We start from the raw sequence: 27,536 nt of genomic DNA on the forward strand, positions 1-27,536 counted from the left end.
TCTCTGTACCGATAGCCGAAAAAAACAAGCTCGACATTCCTATAGATGATAATAAGGAGATATCGCTGTTGATACAATTTCCAAAAACATCGCATTTCAACAATGATTAGAAAATCACTGAACATAATGTTGTAAATAGAACTAATGCGAATTAGATCGTAATTGGACTTGTGGACGGCTCTATGTAATTATCACATTTACTATTATCTATGGACTATTACAATGCGCGTGTAATCTCTCTCGGAAATAATTTGCGAGGATCATTTGATTTTAGAATTTGATTTTAGATTTAGATATTTGTTACGTACAATATTCATAAAAAAAAGAAAAAAAAAGAGAAAAGTGAGAAAATAAGAGATCAACAATCTCGGTTGAGTCATCCTAATGAAACATTCGCAACCGTCGATTCATGTTCTTTATTTATTCGCCGTTCGTACATATTTCACTTGTTCTCAATAATATTGTTTGCACGCTTACTTCCGTCATGTTTCATACTTGAGTAAGTCTTTGCCGAAGATGCGCATTATCGCAGTTATCGCCTTAATAAAACGTTTCTTCGCTACGCATTAACTTATTATCATTATTATCGTTATCATTATAGAAAAAATAAGTCTTTAAATAATCACATAAGAGTCGTCGAGTCTTTCAGGACTGGCGGTGGAAAAGGGTCTTCGGAGCAGTGTTGAGTAAAGTATATCCGCGAATAACGAGTAACTATTTATAAGTGATTTTAGCGTATATAAAATATACGGTACGCACGATAGTTAACGTATATTTTATATATATATATAGACTTGATTATACATTTACAGATACATATTCCAAATCGTCATTCGCTATTTGCAAATACATTTTATCCAAAATCGGATCGGGAGGAGGGGCAGACGGTGGAGAGGGACAGGGGGAGAAGGATCGGAGGATCACGTGTATATGTATACATACATGCATGCATGCGTGTGATGCGTGCAAACGCACGCGTGCGCGCGTATGTGTATGTGTGTGTGTGTGTGTGTGTGTGTGTGTGTGTGTACGTGTTCGCGTGCGTGAGCATACGTGGACGCATGGTACGACGAACGAGGTGAGCGAGGAGGTAAAGTGGCGCGAAGTGAAGGGGCAGGAAGGATGAAGGGTGGCTTGAGTCGTTTGAGAAGTAACGCTGTCGGCCCTATACGGTGTGTACTTGCGCTTTCCAGCTCCTTCGAAACAACGATGCTGCGCGCGTGCGCGCGCTAAGCCTAGAAAAAGATCTATCTACCGAGAAGACCAGTCGTTTTCGCGTTTTAGGACTACACGAGGAACGCGATTACACGTTATTCCGCTACCGAGGAGGGCTTTAATCGATTCGATCGGGGGGCAGCGTGGGGCGGGGGCCAGGGAGGGGAGAGAGAGGAGAGGAGGAAAGGGGAGAGGGGGTAGGGCGGTCGACGGCCGCCGAGTAAGAGCGTAAAGAAAATCGACGCTAAAGGCAATGCGTTTCCGCGATCCACCTCGAGCGCTCTCTCTCTCTCTCTCTCTCTCTCTTTCTCTCGCGCAATCTCCTCCTCTCTACCTATCTTCCTTTCTCTCGCTCTTCTCCCCCTCTCTCTCCCTCTCTCTCCCCTTTTCGCCGTCTCCGAGAAAGGAAGGGAAGGTTCGCCCGCCGCGATATACACGCTTCGCATACAATCGCGCGCCTCCACGTACTCGTGCGACCGCATGCGTGCTACGTACATTGACACGATACGCATGCGTGCTCGACGTCAATCATACACCGTGCGACACACTCTCGCCTCCTCGTCCGCATCTTCGTCGGGCGCGATGCGCGAGGCCAGCTCGAGCGCGTCGACCGAACGATCGGCGTGACTTCCGCGTCGTCCATCCCGCGCGCGACTACTCAGCTAGAAAAATATAGAATTTGCTCGCTTGCCTTCCTGCGCGAGAGAACCAAGTCGATGGAGAAGGGGAGAAACCGTGACCTCTGATTGAGAAACGAAGGGAACCGAGGAGAAGCGCGCATTCACCGTAGAGACACACACACACACACGCACACGCACACGCACACGACGCTCGCCTGGTAATGCGACAGAAATGCAAAAGTCTGAAACGAGGAAACACCGTTCGACTCGCGGCGAACGACAGGACGGAGAGGCCACGGAGCATCCCCGATACAAAGAAAAGACGTTGTGGATAAGATTATGGAAATGATCTGTAACGCGATACACGCACGCTCGGGCGCCGTATTAGTCGATCTCCCTCTACCTCTCTTACTCTCTCTCTCTCTCTTTCTTTCTCACTCGTGGTACACGAGTCAGTCCGCTATTTCTTCGCGAACGTCGAGCTCTCATTCGGGATCCGCCCGATTTTAATTACCTAATAAAGCACGAGGAGGAACGCGTTCGAGCGATTTTATGCGCGCGGCGCAATTACATCTTCGACTGGTTACTCCAATCGCGTTTCAAAGGTCGTCCTCGTCGCGAGTCATCGAAACGCGATAGCGAACACGGACACAAATAACGCTTCTACGAGATTGTACGATTTGGCAACGGTGAGCAATCATTTATCAGAATAATATAGGCGATAAGCGGACGAATCTTTCTCTTCCAATCTCGAAGCGGCACTCGAAGTGCGATCTCTTGGCTCTCTCTCTCTTTCTTTCTCTCTCTCTCTCTCTCTCTCTCTCTCTCTCTCTCTCTCGCTATTTTTCCGTTCCTCTGCCTATTTGTCTGCTCGCTCCGCCCCGCGATCAAGATTCGTTCGCGAGGAACGCGGTACGCTCAATTCTCTTTCGTTCGCTCCACTTCATCGTCGTTATCGTCGTTATCGTCATCATCTTCGTCTCCTTCGTCGTTTTCATCATCGAGGTTCTCACCGCCGGGACGCGGCTTCTTGTCGGCGAAACGACGTCACAAGGGGGGTGGAATGGAGAACTCCTTCCGCACGTAGAATAGAATGTAAGGCTTGCACTTTGCGACAGATTCGGTACTCGCCGGTCGCACGGAGCTGTCGTTAAAGTGGAACCACTGGCCGTCGTGCACAGCGAAGGCAGTGTAGTGGCCGGTACCAGCGCTGCAACATAAAATTTCACCATGTAAATCACGCGAAACTCCGTTACTCACGAAGTAAACCTCGTGAATAATGATAAAAGTATCGCGCTTAGTAGCGAGAGTATTTAATCCGACTTGTTTCGAAATGAAAATTTTTCTACGGTAGAAGAAATATCGACGCTCGATGAGAGACATTCGGTGAGACCACCGGTGTACTCCCGAGAAGGACTTTTTTGTGAATACTGTGAAACAGCACAGAGGGGGAATACAATGGTGTTGCGTTATCTTATATGATATGATATGAGCGTTTGTACGCGATAGTTGTTACCACGGGAATGGTTCCGATATGTTTTCTTCGCGAATGAGCGAACGAGCGAACGAGCGAGCGAGCGAGCGAGCGAGCGAGCGAGCGACCAACCAACCAACCAACAGTCCGGCCGGCCTGTAATTAGAAGCGTTGTTTAGTAGGAGCGTACCCAGAGCCATGGTGCACGATAACGGCAGCCAAGTCGTAAAGGTGACTATTCTGAGCGCCCAATCTCGTCCCGGTCATGCCGCGCACGGTGAACGCGGACATGTCGAGGGACTCCATCGGAAAGTCCACCTGCGTGTCCACCTTCGAGCGATAGGAATTACACCACCTAAATCTTTTAATGTGAAGGCACAACACCTGGAAAGAGGCGCAACGTGAGCATCGACCCGTTGGCCGCGTACGACGTCAGACGTATTTCTGCCCGATCGAAAGCGCGCTCCCTTCTTTTCGGGTCGCGTTCGTTCATGCAAACTATATCGAGCGAGACACACAGACTCGCGAATGCACCGCCTTCAGTAAAATTAGAACACCGTCGACAAAATGAAGAGAAAAAAAAAGAGAGAACGGAAAGAAATACGCACACATGTGTGTCGCAAAGAGAGAGAGAGAGAGAGAGAGAGAGAGAGAGAGAGAGAGAGAGAGAGAGAAATATATCGAAATTGTTTATACAAGGATACAAGGACGTGTGTGCATAATCTTCTTTCTCGGCGAGATAAAGATTTCAAATTCGTGATTCTACGTAGGTCTCGCGCGCGCAAATGCTCACGTATTTCCTCGACACTTACATTAGGCAGCCTGTGTATCCAGAACCTCTTAGTGGACCTCTGCTTGCCCATGCAATTGTCGCAGAAGTAGAGCTCGCTGTCAGCCAGCTCCTCGACCTTGAAGAATCTCGTCAGACTGTAAGTTAGACTGCACACCTCCTCCTGCTCCTTCGTCCGTCTCTGCAATCTGTCCGGTATGTCCAACGAGAGATCCTGGAAGGGCTCGTGCGTCTTCGAGTCTGTACGGCAGTTCATGCAGTGGACCTGCGCGAAGAAACGCGATCCATAATTCGTCCGCGCTTCTCCCAAGAAGAAAACGAAGAAGAACGTGATTTTGGCTAGCGCGACACCGATCTCCCTCCCTCCCTCTCTCTCTCTCTCTCTCTCTCTCTCTCTCTCTCTCCCCCTCTCTCTCTCTCTTTTTCTCTCTGGAGAGCACTCTGGAGATTCCCTTCCTGCCGCTCGACCCACTCGACAAAATCGCTAACATTTTGCGTGCGTTCGAGGCTGTCACTTTCATTCTTCCTGCCCCCCCCCCGCCCCCTCTCACCCTCTCTGTTTTCGTGGCAAGAGCAGCAGCACACTTACCACGCTTAGAAGGGTGCCTCCGAAAACGGCGGTGACGATGCTCTGTTTGCCGCGCAAGCCCAGAGGCTCGTGGCCGAGTCTGGGCAGTAGCTGAAGCAGCTCGGTGTGCAGTCGGTCGAGCATGTAGGTGAGAAACTCATGAGCGTCCTGCTGCTGATAGCCCCGAAATCTCGGCACGACCTTCCAGATAGCGAGGAACAGGCACTCGGGCGATATGGCCTGGCCGTTGGAGCCGCCCAGGCTCAGGCCCAGCAGTACCTTTCTCAGCTCCTCGGCCAGCAGGGCGTCGCTCATGGACATCTCCTTGGCGCGACCGGGCGTGACGATGCGACCCCGGTGCGTGGGCGGCTCCAACGACGCCTCGTCGAACGCGATGCCCTCCAAGCACGGCATCTGCGTGAGGTACTCGCAGAAGTGGCTGATGTTGTTGAAGGACTGCAGCACCACGTTCATGAAGCAGGTGTTACCGAGGTTCCTCAGACCGACGACCTTCTTCTCTTTGGTACTCTTGGAGCTGCGCCGCTTGGTCGCCGGTCGATTGTCCGCGCTACTGGCGTCCAGGGCGTGTAGCCTTTTGCGCGCGGTCCTCGGCCGCAGGTTCCTCACGACCACCTCCGCCTTCCACAGAGCGTCCGGGTCGTCGTTGTCGTGGCCGACATCGTCGCGCCTCGACGACGGCGTCGTGGACGGCGACGTGTTCCAGCTCGTCTCATTCTCCTTGTGCTCGTCCTTGCGGAAGGTGACGCGCCGTATCTTCTCGATCTGCCCGCTCGTGGTGTCGTTCACCACGTACTCGTCGCAGGTGTAACTGGAAATCGAAGTGAAACACGTTGCAGTTTCTTCATGTCGCGCTATCGACCGGCGACTTTCGCGACACGCGGAGGTAGTCTCTACGTTTACTCACGCAAGTGAAAGCGCGCGCGTCGAACAGCGTAAGGGGAAGTGGGATGGGGTAAGATGTGGTGGAGCGAGGTGAGGTGAGGTAATATTTTCGCGTGTCTCGCGGGATCGAAAATTCGCTCTTTAAAATTACACCGGGGTTTCAAAGGGGAAGAGGAGAATACGCCCGCCGGATGGCGGTAGCATGCGACATGGCGAAAGCGGAAAGGGGAAACGAAGACTCACCAGAATACTGCCAGGTTCTCACAGTCTATGCACACGCAGTGCTGAGTATTAGTCTCGTAGTGCTGCAGCGCGTGGCCCGCCACGTACCGTCCGCAGTGCACGGCTCCGCAGTGCAGACAGAGCCAGGGACTCTTCTCGGTGCCGCACACTATGCACGATAATAACACAATTCGTCAGTAACATATTCGCGTGAATACTCCACCAGCCGATCGATGCCGTTGTATTAACAATCGGGGCCGAGGGGGACGAGCGTGTCGCCCGGCTGGGAGGCAAATCTGTGGTGGAAAAAAGAAAGAGCACGAAGGAAGAACGCGATCTGAACACGATCGAGACTCGACACGGCGGATAAAAGCAAGCGTACACTAGGAAAAAAGATTTTGTATCTCTAACGAAATTGTCTAGTTTAGTGGCATTTTTTAATAGCAACCAAATATCTTGCTTTATATAACAAAATATTTCGTTGTCTCAACTAAACTAAATATATATTTTTCTGCTTTGTCCTCTGGACCAAATGATTTTGTTCTTAGACTTTGTATATAAAAATTAAGCATTTCAGTTATTTTATCCATAAAAATTACATAATAACGAAATATTATTTTACATAAACTAAAATAATGCCCAATGGATGCTATTTTGTCTTTTTGTGCATTAAAATTTAGATTTTATATATTAAGAAAAAATATTGTATTTAAAATTATAGTATTTTAACAATTATAGTATTTTAACAAAATTCATATAGCTTTTTGTTGCTATAACAAAAGTGTTATACGTTATACGAACAAATCCTGTAATCAAACGAGATATTTGTTTACAGGAACTGAACAGTTTTGTTGGGCATATTTTAACCAAATTATTTTATCGTTACAACAAAATTTTGGTTCACGCAACGATACATTTTTTCCTAGTGCAGACTTCTCATCTCATCTCATCTCATCTCATCTCATCTCATCTCGTCTCATCGGCTCTCTATTGACGATTAGATTGGGACTTAACTTAACTAATTTAGAGAAGAGAGAGCTACTCCGAATTTATAGACGCGATCAATTGCACTCTACACGTAACTTGCGCGTGACTCAGCGCATTTTTTTGCGCCAATTTTTGCTTCAGCCAATCTGAGATAAGGTTCCTTTGGAACTTTTCTATCTATTTTCAAATCTCATCCAGGCCTCGGAGGAAATCTCCGAGCAGCGAGCAGCGGCTCGTGGCGTGTGTAATGAGGTGCGGTAACGCCGCTGCGCTAAATTCGACGACGACGGTCAGAAACGGTATCGGCTGAAACGACGTATTAATCGTATCAAGCGTTCGGCCGGAACGTCAATTCAAAATTGACCGGGCGTTTGTTTCGTCGATGCATCGGGACGCACTTCGAAAGGTGCGTTTGCGCTTCGCGATGCATTCTCCGTGCACGCCGTGTGTGTGTCTGCATGTGTGGCAAGTTACGGAGGGGCGGCTGGGGTGAGGATTGAAGAATGTTGACGGAAACACTGGAAGATACGGTCCAATGGCACTGTGTTTACCGCGTCGGTCTACGACACTTCAATCGTGAAATGTCAATGCGCGTCGTGTGCATCAGCTCGCAGCGACGTTCCACAGTATTCTAGGGTAACCCGGGAAACACGTGCGTGCACGCTCGCACGCACACCATGCAAAATAGATATTAATAGCCACTTTTATCGCCGGCGAGATCAATTTCGCGCGCCGCATACATGCGAACATCAAATATGGGGGTGGGGGGTGGAGGTGAGGGGGGGGAAGGCTGGTTCTCGTCCATTTCATTATAATGATAATTATTACGCGGTGCTCGAACTTTATGCCTCGCGGCAAAATTGACAACATTTCGCATTTTTTATTTTTTTATATTTCAGCCTCTCAGCAATCGGCGTATTCTTCTCGGAGCGATCTTCAACGCGCTCCGGTCGGCGCGATCGACAACCATCCAGTCGCAGGGTGTAATGTATCTGGTGGTTGCGAAATTGCGAGTACCGGCACCACCGCCGTGTCGTTTCGGCTCGTCTCAGCTTACGTAATTCTCGAGAGAGCGCGTAAAAGCGGAGTGCGGAGGAGAGTGGGGGGGGGGGGGCCGACACACCCCCTTCGCAGCCGATCGATCGCGAAATGTCTCGGAATTCCATCGGGCTTCGGATTCCCCGGCGCGTTTCGTGCCTCTTCTTTCTTTTTTCCTTCCTTCTTTTCTCCTTTTTTTTCTTTCTTTTAAATCCCGGTCACTCGAAATCTCCCGCCCTCCTCGGGAGGGAACATCGCGTTAATTAAGGCGCCAAGCGAGGAGCGCTTCGATGAGGTATCCATTGAATTTTACGGCGACGACGAGAGATCCGGGCTCGAATGCGACGACGCGGATGCGGCGATAGAAACGAGTTATTTCGTATCGGAGCGAGCGAGAGAGAGAGAGAGAGAGAGAGAGAGAGGGAGAGAAGACAGAGGAGACGATTCTCCCCCGTGTGTCTCGCGGAACGCTTCGCGGGAGAAATCCGCGGTACGTCGATAGCGGAGCACATTCAGTCATTGGGATCGTGTGAAAAGAAGAGAGAGAGAGAGAGAGAGAGAGAGAGAGAGAGAGAGAGAGAGAAAAGAAAGGGGATGGGAGAATATTTTCGCAGGCGCGCTGCCTCGAGATATGCGAAATCAACGCGAAACACGACTTTGCCGCGATACGGGCAAATTAAAGCGCGCATTATTGTACAGCTCTAAGATTAGAATCATCCATAACGGGAAGACTCGAGTCGTGTGACTCAGGGCAACGGAAGGTGTAAATCCGTCACCGCTTTGCATATGCAAAGCATATGCAGGCGGATTCACGAATCCACGTCGGCGATCGAAACTCTCCGAGTGTATACTCTCACTCTCTCTCTCTCTCTCTCTCTCACGCACTCTCACTCTCCCTCTTCGCCGCCCTTTCCCTTATCGCCCTATCTCTCTCCGCTACTCGAATCCTTCCCGTCGAGGTGGCCGATTATCCGACGTCCGCGAGCGGCAGTTGTAATCTTACACGACATGGAACGCGAGAACGCGCGCGCGAGAACGGGGCTCACCTAGAGCGAAGGTTAAAAAGCGCGGACGCGTGAAAAGTGAAACGGCGACGCCAAAAGTCCAGCCATGGAAATCTGATCTCGCCGAAGGTCGTTTCTATCTGGGAGGAGGACTCGTGTCCGTTTTCGGTGTCCGCTACATGGGAAGCCTTAGACCGTGCGCTCTTTCTCGGCACGTCTCGTAATCAGCGCGACTCGTCCGCCGTGAGGAGCCCGGCCGATCCGCAAGAAACGGGGGGATTGAAAACCGAGCGCGATCTCGATTAAACGATCAAATCTCGCCCAGAGAGGCGACGCATCTCGTGTGCTTTCTCTCACTCTCTCTTTCTCTCCCGCGGCTATCGGGATCCAGCGAGAAACACTCTCGCGAGTCAACACTCCTCCGGAACGGGGGGACTGTTTTGTGATGTAGATGCGAACTATGCTAATTTCGCAGCCAACCGGCGTATGTAATGTCAAAAAAAGAACCGCGATCGCGATACTCGCGAACGTCGATTGCGCAATGGCGCAGCAATTCGTCATCGATGGCGAATCGCGATATACTTTTTCCTGCCTGCTCTTGTTCACGGATAAGACGCGACGAATAAGTGCGACCGCGAGTCTCGGGGATGACGATTCGCCAGCCGGAGCCGGTTGAGCTGCGATTCACTGCTCGAACGATTTAAATCGGCCTAAACGTCGCCCGACGCGATAGTCATCGCGGTCCCAGCGCCGCGCGTTTCTTGCGCCGTGCATCAACGGACGACGTCGTCGTCGTCGTCGTCGTCGTCGGGGAACACCATTAGCGCCGATATCTGCTGGAAAATAAATCGCTGTCGCTGAAACGACGCGGGTGGCACGGAGTGTCGCGCGGCGCGGCGCGGCGCGGCGCGGCGGTCTCGATGCGTCGTAGTTTCGTAGATAACGAACGGCGCGTTATCAGTCGAAAAATGCATGAAACGACCGGTCGTGTATGTCACGTCATTCGTACGAGCGCGCTCTCGTTTGTTCAACGCGACCGCCGAACAATCCGCTGGATCCTCGTATGCGCGCGTCATCGTCGTAACGACAGCTGCACGGGCAAAAAAATTCTGCTGTGTCAACAAAATCAGTCACAGCGTCAACTTCGTGATTAGAGGTGATTGGTGGGAGGAAAAAAATAAAAATTTAATCTCTTCGCAAATTACAGCTATTTTCGGCGTTGATCGCTTCTTCCTTGTTGCTCCAACTCAGTGAAGATAAAATATTCAAGACAAAACATTCGAACATGTAAGATTACTTTTATTAGTACTATGGTAACATTTACTGCAAAATTGCTCTCTCGACTTGATAATTTTTTCACCACGTGACTATGTATATGTATATATATATATATATATATATATATATATGATCAAAGAGCCAAATTTTTATTTCCCAATGTAAATATCGAGCAATTCTAGCGATACACTCAAATGATAGCGCCGTTCCCGCGCCGTATCGCGACCGCGAGGAGAGCCGTTTGAACGACGACAAAATTGTACTTCTCCGCTCGTGTTCAAGCGGGCTCGGTTCAACTGCTCGTCGCGCTCACGACCGAGCCACACGCGGGTATGCAGTTTTTCCGGTCGCAAATCATCGACGTCGGCGACGTACGTGCGGAAACCCGGGGTAGCACTCCGGAGGATTGCACGAGCGAATGAGGAATTAAGGAGCGCGCGTCGCGACGGGCGTCGGCGGACGCGTCGACAATCGAGTGCCGGCCTCTTCTCGCGCGGCAGAAGCAGTGATAGTCGGGCGATACCGCCGCCGTCTCGCCGGGAGGCAGAAGAAGGAAGTACTCGCGTACTCGAAGAAGAAACGACTGCGTCGAGCTGCTTTCTCCCTCTTCATTCCGCTCACAGCTCGGCGCGCACGGCCGAGCTCTCTCTCTCTTTCCGTCTCGCTACAGACAATTCGATTCCGCCACGCCTACGAGACACCGTCGTCGCGCGTCGTCGTCGTCGTGTTCGTCGTTGCCACCGGAGAGCCGACGTCGACGACGAGACGACCAGGAGCAACGGCGACGTGGCTGAATGAGCGACGGAGAACTGCTCGACGAAGGAATCGCGCTCGGTCGCGCGTATCGATGTGTATGCTTGGCTCGCATTCGCGGGAGATCCTTGTCGCACTTCCGCGCGCGTGTCGCGTTGAAAATACAGCCTCACGCGACACCGCCGATATGGCTTGGCCGCCATTGCGCATTATCTCGCGGCTTTCCCAATAAAGCGACGCTCGCGATAAAAATGCCAAAGGTGCCCGACGCGCTCCGGGTTCAAAGTATCCGCGGCTAAAGCGGTATCGAGGCAGAAGCGTCCCCGGCGTTCTCTCGCAGCTATCCGATTAGCAACGACGGCGCGATTATCGATTTTGCAACGTCGTGTAGCCGAAGGCAGCCTGCTGCTGCTGCTGCTGCTGCAGCAGCAGCAACAGCAGCGGCCGCGACAACAGCAACGCCAGCCTAGGAAAAGCGGCGGAAGAGGGGCGGCGGCGCGGACGAGGGTCCTTTTATAGTGCGTAAGGGGCGACACTTTTTCTCTCTCTGCCCCCCTCCCAGCCCCCCCCTCACTCTCTCTCTGTCGTTCTCTCGCGGCTGGCGGAACGCACGCGGCGACCACCGCGGCGCGATTCCGCCGAGGCATTTAAATCGATCCGCCGGATACGTCGCGATTCGCCAAGCGTGAACTGCTCTCTCGTCCCTCTCGGGTCTCTCTATCTCTTTCCCTCTCACCACGTTAATCTCGACGATGTGTCGTCGTTGTATCCAGTGATAACACACATACACACACAGACATATACCAGAGGACGTTTGGAAAAATTCATTTATTTATATCTTCATTCATTAAAATATCATACTAGCTGAATCTTGGAAGGTAAATATTATCGAAAAGTACTGATACACACCGAGAGCGAGTGAGATAAGACACAGTCATGGAATTCGATCGGGAAGATAAAGAATCGTTTCAGAGTCGGTATTTACGAGTTCGTTATCTTATCTGGACGCGAGATCCCGACGAAACGCAGTTGCTCGTTATCGTAAAGTAATCAAGTAACGGGCCGCCCTCTTATCAATATTAGTCACTAAAGGTCGGCGTTTTTTACTATACGCGCATCTTTGGCAGATGGCTATGACGACACGAAAGCACTCGCGAATCCACGAATCCGCCGATAGCACCGCGCGTTGAGTAATCAAACGACCACGGGGGAAAAGTACGCGGCTCGCTCGCTCGCTCGCTCGTCCGTCCGCCCGCCCGCTCCCCCGCCCCTCTCGCCCGCTCGTCGGGACACTGACTCATCGCCAGTGACGTATCTACCTCCTCGTACACGGTACTACATATTGTACACACGTGTGTGCGCGTGTGTGTCGTTCCTCGCGGTGCGATCTTTTATCCCGCCTTAACCTATGATTTTCTATTATCTGTCTCGTTATGTTCAAGTATCTAGTTATCTCTCGTGCGTGGCGAACTGTCTGTCATCAGACTCGCGGCTGAGATCGCCCGGCCGAGCAATGAATAATCGTTACTTATTCGTCGAAATAAATGCAACAATAGCACACACACCCACATATACGCGCGCGCGCGAGAATGCGAGAGCTTCGTTCACTACCGTGAAAGGAAAACAACGCGTAGAGCGACGGTGGAAATAAGTTTGACGTTTGGCGCAGCCCGGCGTCCGGGCGCGATCCCGCATGCATCCCTTCCTCTTGCTTTCTCCCGTTCTCCCGAGCGTCAATTAATATAGATAACGTCATTGCCATTTATGTAAGACAGAGCTCCGCTGCTTGTGCCCACGCATTGCCACCGTTTATCGTAATTACACCATCTCGCGCGAAACTCTCCCCACGAGTGCACGCTCTCGTGTTCGCCTTTGCGATCGGAATAAAGAGGGACCTTTCTCCCCTTCGCGGCGTATCCTTTGCGCGAGAGCGAGAGAGCGAGAGAGAAAGAAAGAGAGAGAGAGAGAGAGAGAGAGAGAGCGAGAGAGAGAGAGAGAGAATGCCTGCCTTTGTGAATCGCAAACACACGCGACGTGTGTCACACACCGGTCGAGGGCGCCGACGATACCGGGAATCGATAATGGCATCGACTTACATAAGATATCAACGATATCGCCGATACGGAGAAACCGCGAATCGCCGAAACGGAATTAACCTAGCCAAACGGGTGGAGTCGCACAGTCGTACTTTGGCGACTTCAATTGCGCCGATCTATGAGGGTTCCATGCCGGGAGAGGGGGGGCCGTGCGCACAGCCGCGGGCAAAGGGGGGCGTAGGGGGGAGGGGGGGCTACAAAGCGGGGACAGAGGGGCAAGGTGGGTCCCGGGTCGACGGTGGACGCGCAAGGGGAGAAAAAACGCGCACGTTTCGGATAAATATAGTCCCGAGGTCGCGCAAAGAGAAAGGAAGGAGCTCGCGCGGCGCGGTGTCGCGGAGGATCGCACCAGGATTCGAGGAAGAACGAGCTCTCTCTCGTCGGTCGTGGCCGTTGTCGATTTCACGGCCTCCGAGGGGCGGCTCTCCTCTCCTCTCTGGCGATCCTCGTCGTCGTCGTCGTCGTCGTCAGTCTGCCCTCTCTCCTGCGCGCTCTCCCCCCTCGTCTCCCTCACCGGGCTTCAGCGTCGTGCATTGTCTCGTAAACGCCGACACTTTAGCACAACTCAGTACGCAGTACGCTCGGCGATAACACTTGCGCGCTCTGTAATCCGCGAATGGTCACAACATTTTGTTTGTTGACATGCTTTTTCGGCTCGATCAGCGAAACCGCTCTCCTACGACGCTCTTCGGGCCGTCGGCGCCTCGAGTCTGGGCCGAACTTCTGCCGTTCGTTCCCGGCCGGCCGCTGGTGCAACAACGGAAAAGTTCGCGCACGAGCATCAACCGAGACTTTACGAAGAGGGAGAGAGACGGAACGAAGCGCCTCGGTCGAACTTTGATCAACTCCAGTGTTTCTATCTATTTTATCCCTGCAACACCTCCCTAATGACCGGCATCCACGTATCTTTAAATCGATATTTCGCAACGGAGCACGACCAATGTCACTGCCTGCACCGAAGGACAAAGGTCCTATAATTCTAACACACATACAGACACCGCGGTTCCCTCTTCTCCCTCCTGCGCCGTCATCGATTGTTGTGTCATCGAAGTTTCAGCACGGGCGATTCTATATTTTCGTTCTCCACGTCGCTCTCTTTCTCTCCGCCCTTTCTCGCTCTCTCTCTCTCACACACACACACACACACACACATACACTCCCCTCTAGTCCGCTCTCTTCGCGGACGTGGGACTCTGGGTGAGAAACTGTCGCGAGCAGGCGAGTTACGAAAGAGAGCGGCGGTGGAGGACCGTTATAGCCGGCGAGTTCTAATGACGGATCTTGGGCCAGCTGATTAGTGCCGTCTGGTATTGATTTTCCAATGACGGCCGCGCGCCGCATACTGAGAACTCCCAGCAGGACTACGCACACGCGCACACCACATCACATCGTATCGCGTCGCAACGCATCGCATCACACCAGTCACACCACACTACACCACCACAATACACACACCGCCGCCGCCACTGCCCCCGCCGCCGCCGCCGCCGCCAATCTCGCCGTTGCACTCTCGCGCGCGCGAAACCGAGCCATGGGACACCGACGACACACCGTGCGAGAAACGAGCGACTGCACGGACGTGTTTGTACGCATCTAGAGGCCCGTGTTGTACCGCTCGTTCGTTCACGAAGTGTACGAGATGCGCTACGTCTCGCGCGTGCATGTCACTTTGAGAGTGAGTGAACGAAAGAGAGATAGAAGAGGGAAGAGAGAGAGAGAGAGAGAGAGAGAGAGAGAGTGTGTGTGTGTGTATGCGTATGTATATGCGTATGTATATGCGTATGTGTGTGTGAGCGCGCGCGTTATGTGCATATATGCGCATATATTCGCGCGACACGTTCGATCCATACGATACGTCATTCGCTCGTTGTTTCGTACATATGTCAGGCGGAGCATCACGAACAGCCGATAACAGCGGCGTCGTAGAAGCGCACGACAGCGGCGGATCAACATTCATCACTTTTTGCGAAGTGTGCGCCGCATTTCCCGAATGAAACAACGGCGACGATCCGCTCAGTCTCGTCGGCTACGATGGCTCAAGGCCGCGAGAGGAACGGCCGGGGCCTGGGTCACGGGATAGAGAGAGACGGAACGTAGGCAAGGAGCGTGTACGAGAGCGTGTGCAAGAGATGGAAGAAGGCGCGAGAGAGAGAGAGAGAGAGAGAGAGAGAGAGAGAGAGAGAGAGAGAGAGAGAGAGAGAGAGAAGGCTGCTACGACGCGCGCGCGCGTGCACACATACGTGCGTGCGTGTGTAAGAGCGCTCGTGTATTTGCGAGAGGAAGAGAAGCGTAAAAGGGAGCGGAAGACAGGGCCGAGAGGGAGAGAAAGAGACAGAAAGAGAGAAAGAGGGGGGGGGAGAGAGAGAGAGAGAAAGGGCAGAGAGCGAGAGGCAGGGCTCCGGGAAGCGACAAGCAACGTGCAAAACGTTGCTGGCTACGTAGGAAAGAAAGGATCGCTCTCGGGAGAAGGACGAGCCGGTTCCCCTCTATCTATCTATCTATCTATCCGTCCATCCATCCATCCGTCTGTCTACCTCTATCACTCGCTCCTTTTCTCCCGCCCCGATCGGGTTTAGAATCGGTAAAAGGTAGTCTCGTCGCTTTGTGCGGACCTTACCTGCGCAGACGAACGGCAGATCCTTTAGAGCACAGCCGCCCGCGTCTACGTCGTCATTGCCGAGTCGCACGCTTTGGCCAAGGTGCGGGCACTCCATTTTTTCGCCAAGCACGCTTTTCCACGGGGCCCTCGTGGTCCCCTCGTCGCCGTGTACGCGCGTTCACGAGGTAATCCGTCTTTCTCTCTTTCCACGACAGAACGACGAACAAGGGACGACTAGAGGGACAGGGACAAGATGGGTCGGGGGAGGGTAGGAGAGAGAAAGAGAGAGCAAAAGAGCAAGAGCGAGAAAGAGACAGGGATAGTGGAGAGGAGACAGAAGGGAGAGGTGGGGTAGGTCTCGGCAAAGGGCGAGGGATCCGGGGTACGTCGGCGAGGCGAGTCGACGGGAGAGTCGATCCGAGAGGGGAACAATATACGTAAGGGGGGAGGAGAAAGAGAGAAAGAGGCGACGGGGTACACACTGCGGTGCCCCGCGATATCCCGTCACATAGCGTAATGTCGAGTACTCTCGCGACGGTTCCAACGAAAAAAATAAAACTAGCCGAACGAACGAACGAACGAACGAACGAACGATCGAACGAACGAACGAACGATCGAACGAACGAACGAACGAACGATCGATCGAACGAACGAACGAACGAACGAACGAACGAACGATCGACCGAACGAACGATCGAACGAACGGACGAACGGACGGACGAACGAGCGAGCGAACGCGCGCGCGCGTGGAAACGCAAGATCGTTCTCGTTGCACGGTGTATAACGAACTGAGAGGTAGGAACGCGATGTGAGAGCGAACGAGCGAAGGAACGAGTGGCGCGACGCGACGCGACGCGACGCGGCACAGCGCGGCACGGCACGACGCGGCGCGACGATCCGAAGAGAGCGGCGGTGCGGCCGACTGGCCCCGACTGCCGGCCGAGCGCGACCGAGCTCAGTCCGGCTCGGTTCTGCGGTGGTCGGCCCACCTCCAGAGTCACAGACCACTAATAGTCGACTGACTCGCCGGCCTGCCGTGCAAGCTCCCCTTCCCGTCCCGTCCCGGAGAAGCCCTGAAGCGTTGCTCTCGCTGCCGCCGTTGCCGCACTATCGGAACCGTCGCCGTCGCTTCTTCGTTCATCTATCGCATTCTCTCTCTCTCTCTCTCTCTCTCTCTCTCTTTTCCCTTCTCTCCGTCTCTGTCTCGCGAGGGAGTCGTCGCGCCCTTTCTTCTTTCTCTATCTCGTTCTCGCTTTCTCCAGCGAGCGAGCAGTCTTCCGCGACACGGGTTGCGCTAGGTCTCCTAGCCTTGGGTCGCGCTAGGTCGCGCGCAGCCTCGCGGCATAGCCGAGGCCAGGGCCGGCTCAACGCCGAGGGCGCGGGTGTACGTCGACGTTTTTCGCCGCGAACGCGAATTTATCGAACGTAGCCGGCAGATTTACACAGCGCGAGACGACGCCGCCGTCGCTGATCGATCTCGGGGTAGAGGAGGTTGTCGCGCATAGCACGCCGCTCGCAGACTGCTGCGATCGCGCGGAACTCGTGCTTCACTGTCTCGCCGGGTCACGGTGGCATGAGAAAATTATGACGCTTCGATCGACGTAGCCGCGCAGCATGCTAATCGCCGACGACGACGACGCGACGCGCGGTGTGGGGAAGTAAAAATGCGTCTCCGCGGGAGAGTAAGCCGTCGCGTTCGCGATAATGGGTGCGTTCAGCGGAAAAAACCGAGCTGAGTGAGCAATCAGTGACTATTGGTCCTTACTGTTAGATCCTTACGTTCAGATCAATAACGTTGATGAATTACTCAACAGTTGCGCAACTGTTGAGTGTCGTGAACGCACCCAATGCCGCGCCGATAGATAGTCCTCGAGGACTCGATCTTTTCGCGCGTCGCGCGAGATGCATCGTGCCCTTCCCTACTGCCGTTTTCTCATACAAAGCGCATTGTTCGAGAACTAGATGACCAGGAGACGCGCCGCGAATCCCGCTATCGCGACAATATAGAATCCACTCTGCTCGCTCCAGCACCGAGGGATATATTCTCGCGCACCTGGTCGGCCGTGTCGTCGTTCCAAGGATATAGTCGCAACCCTGCCGAATCTCCCGCCCCTCGGTCGCGCGCCGACGTGAGAATTGTCGCGAGCCAGGGGGCTACCGGTTTTATTCCAACGGCTACGCGATACTCCCGTCGGCGATGATATCGATGTCTAGCGCGACCAGAGGCAGTCGATGTTTTTCGAGCCGAGACGCGACAGATGCGGACATGAGAAATTAATGCGGGGTGACTAACGGCGGCGACGTCGTCGTCGTCGTCGTTTCCGATGTCGCGCAAATATGCGATAACATAATTATTCGTGTGTCTGTGTGTGTGCGGCGCAGACCGGGCGAATGCAGGACCACGAGGTTTTACCGTTTATGCTTCATGTAGCCCACGGGAGTAAGCGTTTCGCTTCAAATGCACTTTGAGCTCGGGATGTGACACGGGCGATCGTCGCACGTTTCGTCCAGTGCGATTAAGATGGCGAACTGAGCGCATGCGCGTTATCGCCTTCGCTCTCGTTACTTTCTTTTTTCTCGTACGTCACGCGTTTATGAATCGTATCATTTTCGATTGTTTCTCCCGACGGGATACTATTTTTTCGCGCGGCGTTTGCATCCGGCTACTGATAACCGGGAGAGCTTGATCGAACGCGCAATCGTTTGAGAACACTCTCGATGCCAAGTGGACTTTTGAGGTTATCCATGATCGAGGTTCACGGAGGGGCGAACGCCGCGGCAAGTACAACACAGCACACACTGTCGTGTACGTTAGTCTGCTATTTTATTGAAAAATGCAAAACCAACCATGTTTATCAAGTAAGGAGAAAGTTATTTAAGATCGCCTGCTAAATTGTGGTACAGGTTGTGTGAGTTGGAGCCCAGTGATGTTGTTGAACTCCAGCATCTTCAACATCTCCTTAGTTTCTGGGTCAACTTCGATGATATCGTGTTCCAAAGCAGAGACCTCAGGAACATAGTTGTCTCTGCGTTCCCTCTCTTCTTCCTGCAGCTTGATGGAGATACCACGTACCTGACTGTGCCTAAGCCTCTTCATCAGGTGAGTAACAAATCTAATGACAAAAATACAACAATAATGATTATCGTATCACTATAAGTTATGCTTAAAAACCAGCAAACATATCCAGATATTATGAAGTTAGTAGTCAGCTTGGTAGTTTATAGAGCATGCATGTTGCAGCCATTAATCACTGGACAGAATAATGACGATACAAGCTGTTCAGAACTGTAATTTGTTGAATGAACTGTAGCTGCAATACTCACCCGGCAATTTTATTGCGCAAGGATTTGCTGGGGATGATAGCGATCTCCTCGCATATCCTCTTGTTCGTATGAAAATCCAACGTGAGACGTGGATAATACTTCTCGATAATCAGCTTCGCGGCTTTCTTGACCGTCTTTGTCCTAACGCGACTCTGTGAACGAAGGAAAGATAATGATTTGAGTCAGCAGTAATGCACAATTAGCATGTATAAGGTTTATCGCGCACAATTGTTGTGTATGTTCCCGCACTATTAAAATCCACACATAACCTAAATCCCGACCTAAATTATCGATCATGTCGGTTCACGGCCGATTAATATTCGCGTTCCCGGACCAAATAAGTCCCTTGTGAAACGGACACGCGTTAATCACCGGCAGGTCATTGTGGATCGTTGCGATTTTTACGGATTAAAATTATAAGATATCTCGATATACGCACCATGTTGTCTAGTACTTGTACCAAAAACTAAAACCAAATGGCAGAGTATCGTTACTGCGTCCGAATCGTCTGATGCAATCTCTCGTCGACACCAGCGGTGGAGTCACGAACTAACGAAGCGTTTGCTTTACCATCCGATACGTTCCGAGTAAGAGCCCAAGTTCTTCATCGCAGTTTGCACGACTGCCGATATGCGTGAGTAATTAGCTCGTAATGCAATATTCATTGGACGACAATTATCGTTATCCAGAGGTTCCTCGGCTCACTCGTATCCGTAAGTTTCATCTCGCGCTTTTACGAACGCTTTTAGGTCGTCGAAGCGAACCTTCGTGCATTTGTTCAAGTATTTTCACGTGGCGCTCGAAGATGCGCGACAGCATTGTTTACGTTAATATATCGCGCATGGAAATTACCTCTCCAAAGTAGCTTCAGCATATTTGGTCGGTTCTTTTTAGCTGCACTACTGAACTGGTGCAATAAGTTAAAGTGAGAAAAAATATAGAGTTGTCTCATTCTAACTTATCGCACTAGTTCCGCAGTGCAGCTAAAAAGAACAGACCAATTGTCTTATCTCATGACTTTCAATCAGTGCATAAGATATATTTTATTTCTTTGGACTAATTAATTTGTCTTGTTACTGTAATGATTTATTCGTTTGGATCAATGTATTTTGCAAGAAGCAAGCGCAAACTGATGGATAATTAACGATTCGTAAAGTCGTGTGCAAAGTCGGGTTGTTGAATATCGATCTCAGAATCGAATGTCGCACTTCGAGAATCGAAGGCGCCGCCATGTTGATTGTCAGTTACGGAGTGACCGGGACGCGGTAATTTGGATTCTCCGGTATCACGGCGATGTCGGCTCGTCTCAGGCGAGTCTCGCGCTTGAATCGTCACCGGGAGTGCTGAGAGAGTCTCGCGTGCGTGTGTCGCGACGACGAATCGTCGAACAGTCGTCGTGAACAACATCTTGCGAAACTGGACAGCCGAAAGTACGGGACGGAGTATCGTGCGTCTGTTGATCATGGCGGTTGGAGGTTTCAAATTGCTGCGTATTACATTTGCAAGTCGTCGATGAGAATGGAAACTAAGCATCGTCCGGACAGAGGCTGTTGCATATAGCAGGTTTGTGAAACTTTGTCCGTCGAATTGTGCATTCTCTGTTCGCGAACTTGAAGCAGATGCAAGTTAACCGTCTGTTTCTTTGTAACGTAATGGAGACGGAACGAAGATGCATACGTATACATATACATATACATATACATTAGTCGAGGCAGAGTCGGTAAGCCCGACTTGAGGTTCGCTGCATTATCGTATGCGTATCCCGCTGCTAAGGCAGTATTACCGACTTTTATCGATGCAATTATCGATGCAATTCGAGATACACTCGACGGATAAGTCATTAGACATTTGTTCATCCTTATTGAAGTTATATGTGAAGAGAGTGCACCGCGTCGTCAACGATACTTTGATTCCCCGAACATCTGCTATACCCCCGAAACGCGAGCGTCCCTTTTCTCTCTCTCTCTCTCTCTCTCTCTCTCTTTCTCGTTCCGCGATTCTATCGTTTGATCGTCATTTCCCGAAGATGGCGCCAAGGGAAACGCGCGCGCTCCGCGGCGGCACGTAGAACGTGCGCGCATCTCGAAGCGCCGTCATGAGGCATTATTCACCGGCGTATCTGCCGCGGATATCTCTCGGAGGAACGAAAGGGAGCGAGGAACAATGCGCTTTTACTCGTTACTTCTCCCTCAAGTCCGATCCGCGGCGGAAAAAAAGGAAACATTCAGGGTTATAAACGACGTGTGGCGCTCTGCTGCTGCCGCGCGCTATTGGCTGGAGGGAGAAGAACGTCCTTGCTGGCGGTGGAGTGACGTAAAGTTTGCGGGGTTGCGAAGGGGAACAAAGGGGAGGGGCGCGTGCGCGTCGCAGAGTGGGACGGCGGAGTCAGCGCGTGCCTCAGTGCGACGAGGATCGCGAACGCGTTGCGAGGTTTGGTGCGCGAGTGGGAACGAGAGATTTCGTGCGCGAGTGAGAGGGACGCGAGGCGGCAGTGCGGACGGGGAGTCACGGCGAGAGGGAGACGCGCGGTGAGTTTGTTTATCGCCTTGGTGAACGGAGCGAGAGCAGTCAGTGCGCGGTGCTACGCTCGGTGCGCTACACTCGGCGGCGGTACGGAGAAGCGCGCGCGCGCGATCGGGTAGCTGTCGCTGTCGGGCAGGAAATTCGGCCGCGTCTTTCTCTCTGTCTATCTGCCTATCTCTATCTCTTCCTCGCTGTTCCTCCTTCCGTCACACGGGCGTCCTGTTGTAATAATCGCGAGTGCGGGCTCGTCGTGTCTCTCGTTCGCTCTCCACGCACATGTCAGCGGCAGTCTGATCGGAGACTACTCATCTCGTCAAGAGAGACAGAGAGAGAGAGAGAGAGAGAGCAGCCTGTCGTGTCGTGTCGAAAGAAGAATATGTCGCGGAGCATCGCCAAGAGATAGTCGCGAGCCAGGCCGTATTATCGCCGTACTATCGTGTGTCGATCCGTTCACGTCCGCCGTGATCTTCGAGTTCCTGACGAGTCTGTCATCCCCTCCCCGCCTTTGGAAATCTGTCATCGGCTGGAAACGAACGACCGTACGTCAGTCGGGTAAGTCTTCGCATCTTGCTCGCGCTCGAAGTCGCGCGATACACATCGGGGTCACCGGACGTCAAGTTCGACGTGACGTTAGCCGTTGCTCGTTCTCGTCACTCGCAGTGATTCATTCCGTTCTCTTTCTCGCTAACTTTGTCTTTTTCCTTCTCTCGTCTTTCCTCATCTCACTTCTCCTCTCCTCTCCTTTGCTCGTCGTTCTCTCCTCGCGTCTAATATCGGTTTATCATCATCGTTATTAATTTAGACGTTAAAAGCACTGGCATGTGTTCGGCCGGAGACTTGACCCAAATTCCACGGACACTTTCAGATCGCCCGGCTTGTATAACGTGGACCGTTAATCGTTACTGAAGTTTTCGTTAGCCAGCCTTGCCTTACGTATTCTTAAATTAAACTCTCGCGCTCCCCCGAGGTCTAAATTCCGATGAGCGGCGGCGATGCCGGGAAAAAACGAAAGAGCGCGATGACTAAAGCTGACGAATGGCACGTTGCATTTTTTTCGGATCATAGCCGTTATTCTCGTCGTCGTGATGTATCGCGATTCATCAGCGCTTCGCCGTGTTTCGTCGCTCGCGGCCTTCGTTTCCGTCAGCTGATAGCCAGCGTGTTCCAGCTATTCCGTCAACGACTTTCTCCTCAGCACGTTCGCTCGCTCGCTCGTTCGTTCGTCCTTCGCCGATTTCTTACCGCGAGAGTCGCGCGCTACGACTCGAATGAGCGAGCGTTTTTAATCGACGTTCTTATTCGGAACTTCTCCGCGAAAGGTCGTGCGCGTCTCCCATCTCTTTCGCTTTCGACGAAAATCGAGGTCGGCCTTGACCGTCCCGGCCGCGCGTCGCGATCTAGTGAAATTTCGTTTCGCTTCGTGATACTCGAAATACTTATCCGAAAATTGTCCTACGATAAATATACCGGCACATAGACTATTATGTATTTATTTTTTGACGTGGCATTGAAAGGATCATTTGTTAAGTGTTCTCCTTACTGATGCTTTCGCGTGAGATAACGTGCAACATCGCTGTACATATAAATAGATTTGTCGGCGTTAAATATAGTCCAAGATACACACACACACACACACACACACACACACACGCATTAAGCTGAAAATACAAATATACCGAGTCATTGTCGCGCGTACTTTTTGCGTTATTCTCGTTGCGGTGTTCGAGTTTGCCGAAGATACTTGGACATTTTAATTACGTGACTAGACGAAAACTGTCAATATCGGTCGATTGAACGATCATACGTGGCACGTAAATCACCTCGTGATAATCAATTTCACTCCTTGCTCCGAAGACTCCACGTTGACCCATTTATCGGAAGTTTCAATGATCCCACACACTTACGTTGTGTAATAAATGCGCGGAAAGCAAGTACGGCGATCCGTCAGCGGTACACACCGAAGAAGTCGCGCTGAAAAATCGTCATCGATGTCCCGTATGCATGAAACGTTGCGCGCGAGAAATATCACGCGCTGCGCGACTCGGAGTCGCTGTCGCCTCCGCGCGACTCCGCGCGACGTGTCGCGAAATATGCGGGCATTAGAGGAGTCGACGAGCGAGAGCGGGCGGCGAGCACTCTCCTTTCCCCGTGTCCTTTAAGCCTGTTTTACGCGATTTATAATGCGCGCAAGAATTCGCCCGGAGGAGTCCCGGGAATCACCCCGCCGAGATACAAGACGCGAGCAACTAGTTTCCAACAAAAGCGGCTGAGAAGTTCTAATTTTTCAAACGAGTAATTTCTCTCTCCCGATGCTTTTCCATGCAATATTTTCCCGTTCAAATTCACGACTTTTACACACAGGAGAAAAAAATTCTCTCGGTGCAGCCGAGAGAACGCGGCGGGGATCCGGCGGAAACTCATGAATCAGAAACGATGCTTTTGTTATCGCAATCAAAGAAGCATTTCTCTCAACATTGTTGTTTTAAAACTCGTGGGAGATAATTGATAATGGACCGAACTGCCGGTATCTTCCTGCTCCTGCAGGGAGGAAAAGATTGATCGTAGAGACGTGGTGGTGACCAAATGCGTTTCGATTGAAGGCAACTGAATTTCCGACTCTTATCGAATCAAATTCGGTTTTAAAAAGTCCAAAATTCTGTTTCCTTCAACCAGAATAATCGTATGCTTCGCTCATTGTCACGTAAATTCAATTAATCTTTTGTCTGCGTCGAGAATTTTGGTTCGATCTCTGGGGAAAATCCAGCTACGCGTACCGAGTATTTTGTCCGTGCATACGTGGCATAATTCTGTCAGCTTCGTCGGGCGTTATATAGATCGTGCAGAGGTGCCTTTACACTTCGGTTCGTGACGTCGTCGTCCGTCGTAAAGCCAGTCGCGCGAGCGAATTTGCAGCTCCGCTTTAATTCCGTCTTCTTAATTCTCGCGCGCGCGCGCGCGCGCGTCTCGTACAACACGAGCCGCGGCGTTAATGTAACATCCCCGTCGTAACGCCGCTCGTAATACTGCGTAATTACAGCGTACGACGGAATATCCTCCCGCGATCCTCCGACTCCTCCGTGATGTATACTTCGTTCCTGCCGTCTTGACGCAACCGGGTCGCGCGCGCAGCGCTTCCCTTTCCTACCATCGTTTTTTCCCGCACGTTTTATCATCCGCGGCGAGGACTGGTACCTCGGTGGAAAATTACTTGCTTGCGTGGGTGTCGCGCACAGTAAACACTCGCCGGCGTCTAATGCGTCGAACAGCCGCGTGAAAATTTCCGGCTTGCAGCGTTTAATCCTCCGTAGAATAGAAAGTCGAGATTTAATGTGGGATTTAATCGACGTGACGGGGAAAAGTCGCGGACGGTGAATGTTTCTCCGGGCGACGTAATATTTCGATTTTGTCTCGTGCTTCATTTTTTTCGTGAGAATGTGAGGAAAAAGCTTTCTGTTTTCCTTTTTCCTTTTCTCCTTTTTCCCCCAGAACGATTTATTAATGACGAATCAAGTTTATCCTGAGCGATTTCGCTCGACCGATCGATGATGAAATAATCTCGGCTGCGACGATCGATGCGTGATTAAATAAAAGTCATCGTTTCTCCTTACCTCACACGAGCGTATCATACCGTTGCGGCTTAACGCCCGTGACTTTCCGGCGCGATGTTGATCGTGTCCAATTATCGGCGGGTGCGGTTGCTTTTAATCGTGCGCGAAAAGTGCGCTTTCGCCCGCAATTACGTTGCTATATTTAAGCTCGCGATTAAACGACCGTTGCCTGCATGCCGGCGCGCCCGCCGACAGTGATACGTATAAATACCGGTGATTAGCGCATATCGGATCCGCATAAAGCGACTTCCGAAGCGGCGCGGAAAGGAACAGGATGCGCGATCGATGCGACGCAACCTGTATTGTATGAGTGACGATAATATCTCCCAGGCGCGATAATATTTCCTCGCGATTTCGCCGTAAACGCGTTATGTGCGGTCCACCGCAATACTTTTGCATCTGCCACGTGCGTAATAAAATGCGCTCGTCAGATCGGTTAAACATAAATAACTCCAAAATATGCAGGAGACCCGCAACCTCGTATGTCGCATCAATGTGCGAGAATCCAGCTCAGCCGCATTTAACACTCGCGGATAATTTTCGAAAATATCGGGAGTCGATACGCTTTGCGTGTATTATGTATTATGAGACAACAATTATCCGGTTACCGTTCATGTATCACGTTTCTCGAATATTGCTAGGTGACATCGTTCGCGTGTGCTCGCTCGCTGCGGCAGACCCTGCGCTCGTCGCCGTTAGTCCAGTGCCCCATTTAACGGCGAAGGTGAACATCTTCTCGGGTTTTATTTATCCAATTACGAAGAACGCGTTCAATATTAGCCTACGATCTCGACCGCACTATATTTAGCTCTAAATGTGTCATGAGAGCGCGGAGCGTGTGCGGCTTCCTCGACTGTTGTACATACGGCGCTTTCGTAACAATACAGCGAACAAAGTGCGTTTTTTTTCCTAACAAGTATACACGGAACTAAGACGGGTATTGCGGTACGCTTAAACGCTTGATACGCGTATCTATCGATCTACCAAAGCGTACATGCGATATTTAAAGCCGACGCGCTGCCATATAATCAAACCGTTTCACGTGAAGCAACGTACAAAAAAGAGCGTTTTTTTTTTCTTTTTTTTTTTACGTCAGCCAGTAATTACACAGTGGTGTGTAACATGGTGACGGCGTGAGGCCTCTCTCGCATGGAGAACCTCGGCGTCACTTTAGAAGCATACAATGGAGGCTTCCAGCGATTGGAGGTTTCATTTAATCACATTGTGCAAACTCGCATAATCTACGCGTGAAATATACACCGAACTAAATTAAAGCATCCGAGCAAAAGTGATCGACTCTATCCGCATCCCAACGCGCGCATCGCGCATATATCGTTATGAACTTTGACATTTTTCTGACAGAACGATCGATAGTGGTCTTTGTTGGCGAAACATTTTTTTCAAAGCGATATTTTTTTACGTACCATCGCGCAGCGATACGCACGTGTATTTCGCATTCGGTAGCCAGGATTCGCGGAAGCGAATTCGCGAGCGAGCGAGCGCCTGTGCTTTTCAGCCCGTGATAAATTTGCGTACGAATTTAGAGGGAAGGATAAAATTCAGAATCAGGCGGTCGGTGTGGACCGACGAGAGGCACGTGGGGGGGGGGGGGGCAGATGTGCGCCACGAACTTGTGTCAGGACGACCACAGTTACTCGCAATTAATTGTCTTACGTTGAGCGCAGCACGCGACGCGCGCAGTTTCGCCGACGCGGAGCAACGCGGACGCGCGCGCCTGTTTTCGAAAACATTTTCCGAAAGCGCATACAAATTCATGCCGCGCGGAATTCACTTTTACGCGGAGGCATTTTGCCTCGGCGCGTATGAATACACTCGTAACGTTTTTCCATTTTTTTTCTCCGCACAACCGGCTCGCTCCCCTTCTACTCGCCCTGCCTCCTCTTCCACCGCGCTTCCCCCGCGCATCACTCCGCTGACTTTTCCATGGCCGGACTGTCCTGCACGTGGTTTCGCACACGTCGTTTCGGCGAAACATTTACGCTCTAAAGTGCGCTTTGTTGCCGCGCGCGTTTCAGGCCGTGCCAGCGAAATCGGTTTGAAATACAATATAATGGGACGCGTCGATCGCGTATTTTCATCGTGTTTTTCCCCTCCGTCTCTCCCTGTCCTGCTCCGACGACAGGCCCGCAGTAAAAGTGCGTCGGCAAACATTTCCGTTTACTTACGTCGACGCTGCGCTCAGCTGGCGCAATCGGCCGATCGTTAAAACGACAAGACGGATTCCTCCCGCTGTTCCGCGCGTGAAAAACCGAAGCAATTTATTCCCAGCGGAAACTAAGGCAAAAAGCACTGTCGTTCTTTGGAAACGCCACAAATGGAATTTCCATTTCGCGCTCTCGATATGAAAGAAGCTGCGGCGTGTGGCGCGTCGGAAAAACGACATTTTCCTGTGTGTGTGTGTGTGTGTATGTGTGTGCGCGCGCGCGTGCGCATCACCATCTGCTCTACGACACGAATCTGTATCTGTCTACAGGGTGTGTGTGCGTAGACGAAGGTACAATGTAAATCCTCTT

The 27,536-nt window shown here is 51.6% G+C and overlaps 3 protein-coding genes across 6 annotated transcripts in view; 1 reads left to right on the forward strand and 2 right to left on the reverse strand.

Moving 5' to 3' along the window:
- Positions 1-402: 402 nt before the first annotated feature.
- On the reverse strand, positions 403-16,146 carry LOC105184224 (ubiquitin carboxyl-terminal hydrolase 3). Of its 3 annotated transcripts, XM_011142867.3 has the most exons (6): positions 15,566-16,144; positions 5,814-5,961; positions 4,689-5,496; positions 4,122-4,364; positions 3,500-3,693; positions 403-3,045 (listed from the first exon to the last, which is right to left on the reverse strand). In XM_011142867.3, the coding sequence occupies exons 1-6, from the start codon at positions 15,660-15,662 to the stop codon at positions 2,883-2,885; spliced, it is 1,653 nt and encodes a 550-aa protein (XP_011141169.2). In that variant the 5' UTR covers positions 15,663-16,144; the 3' UTR covers positions 403-2,882. The 3 variants fall into 3 exon arrangements, with proteins under 3 accessions (XP_011141169.2, XP_011141171.2, XP_011141170.2); XM_011142869.3 differs by lacking the exon at positions 3,500-3,693 and having other exon boundaries at positions 15,566-16,146; XM_011142868.3 differs by lacking the exon at positions 4,122-4,364 and having other exon boundaries at positions 15,566-16,145.
- A 2,198-nt stretch (positions 16,147-18,344) lies between these two features.
- Positions 18,345-19,404, reverse strand: RpS17 (ribosomal protein S17). Its single transcript, XM_011142870.3, has 3 exons — positions 19,311-19,404; positions 18,872-19,023; positions 18,345-18,660 (listed from the first exon to the last, which is right to left on the reverse strand). The coding sequence occupies exons 1-3, from the start codon at positions 19,311-19,313 to the stop codon at positions 18,423-18,425; spliced, it is 393 nt and encodes a 130-aa protein (XP_011141172.1). The 5' UTR covers positions 19,314-19,404; the 3' UTR covers positions 18,345-18,422.
- A 748-nt stretch (positions 19,405-20,152) lies between these two features.
- The window catches only part of Fur2 (furin-like protease 2), a 61,168-nt gene continuing 53,784 nt past the window's right edge, over positions 20,153-27,536 (forward strand). The window contains exon 1 of one of the 2 annotated variants that reach the window (XM_025306231.1): positions 20,153-20,434. The gene's annotated coding sequence lies outside the window, so the exon portion shown is untranslated. Of the gene's footprint in view, positions 20,435-21,406; positions 21,947-27,536 lie in introns of those variants that run through there. The other variant, XM_025306230.1, reaches the window with a different exon arrangement.

The sequence above is a fragment of the Harpegnathos saltator genome, unplaced genomic scaffold, assembly GCF_003227715.2.
Source record: "Harpegnathos saltator strain DR-91 unplaced genomic scaffold, Hsal_v8.6 scaffold772, whole genome shotgun sequence".
NCBI lineage: Eukaryota > Metazoa > Arthropoda > Insecta > Hymenoptera > Formicidae > Harpegnathos > Harpegnathos saltator.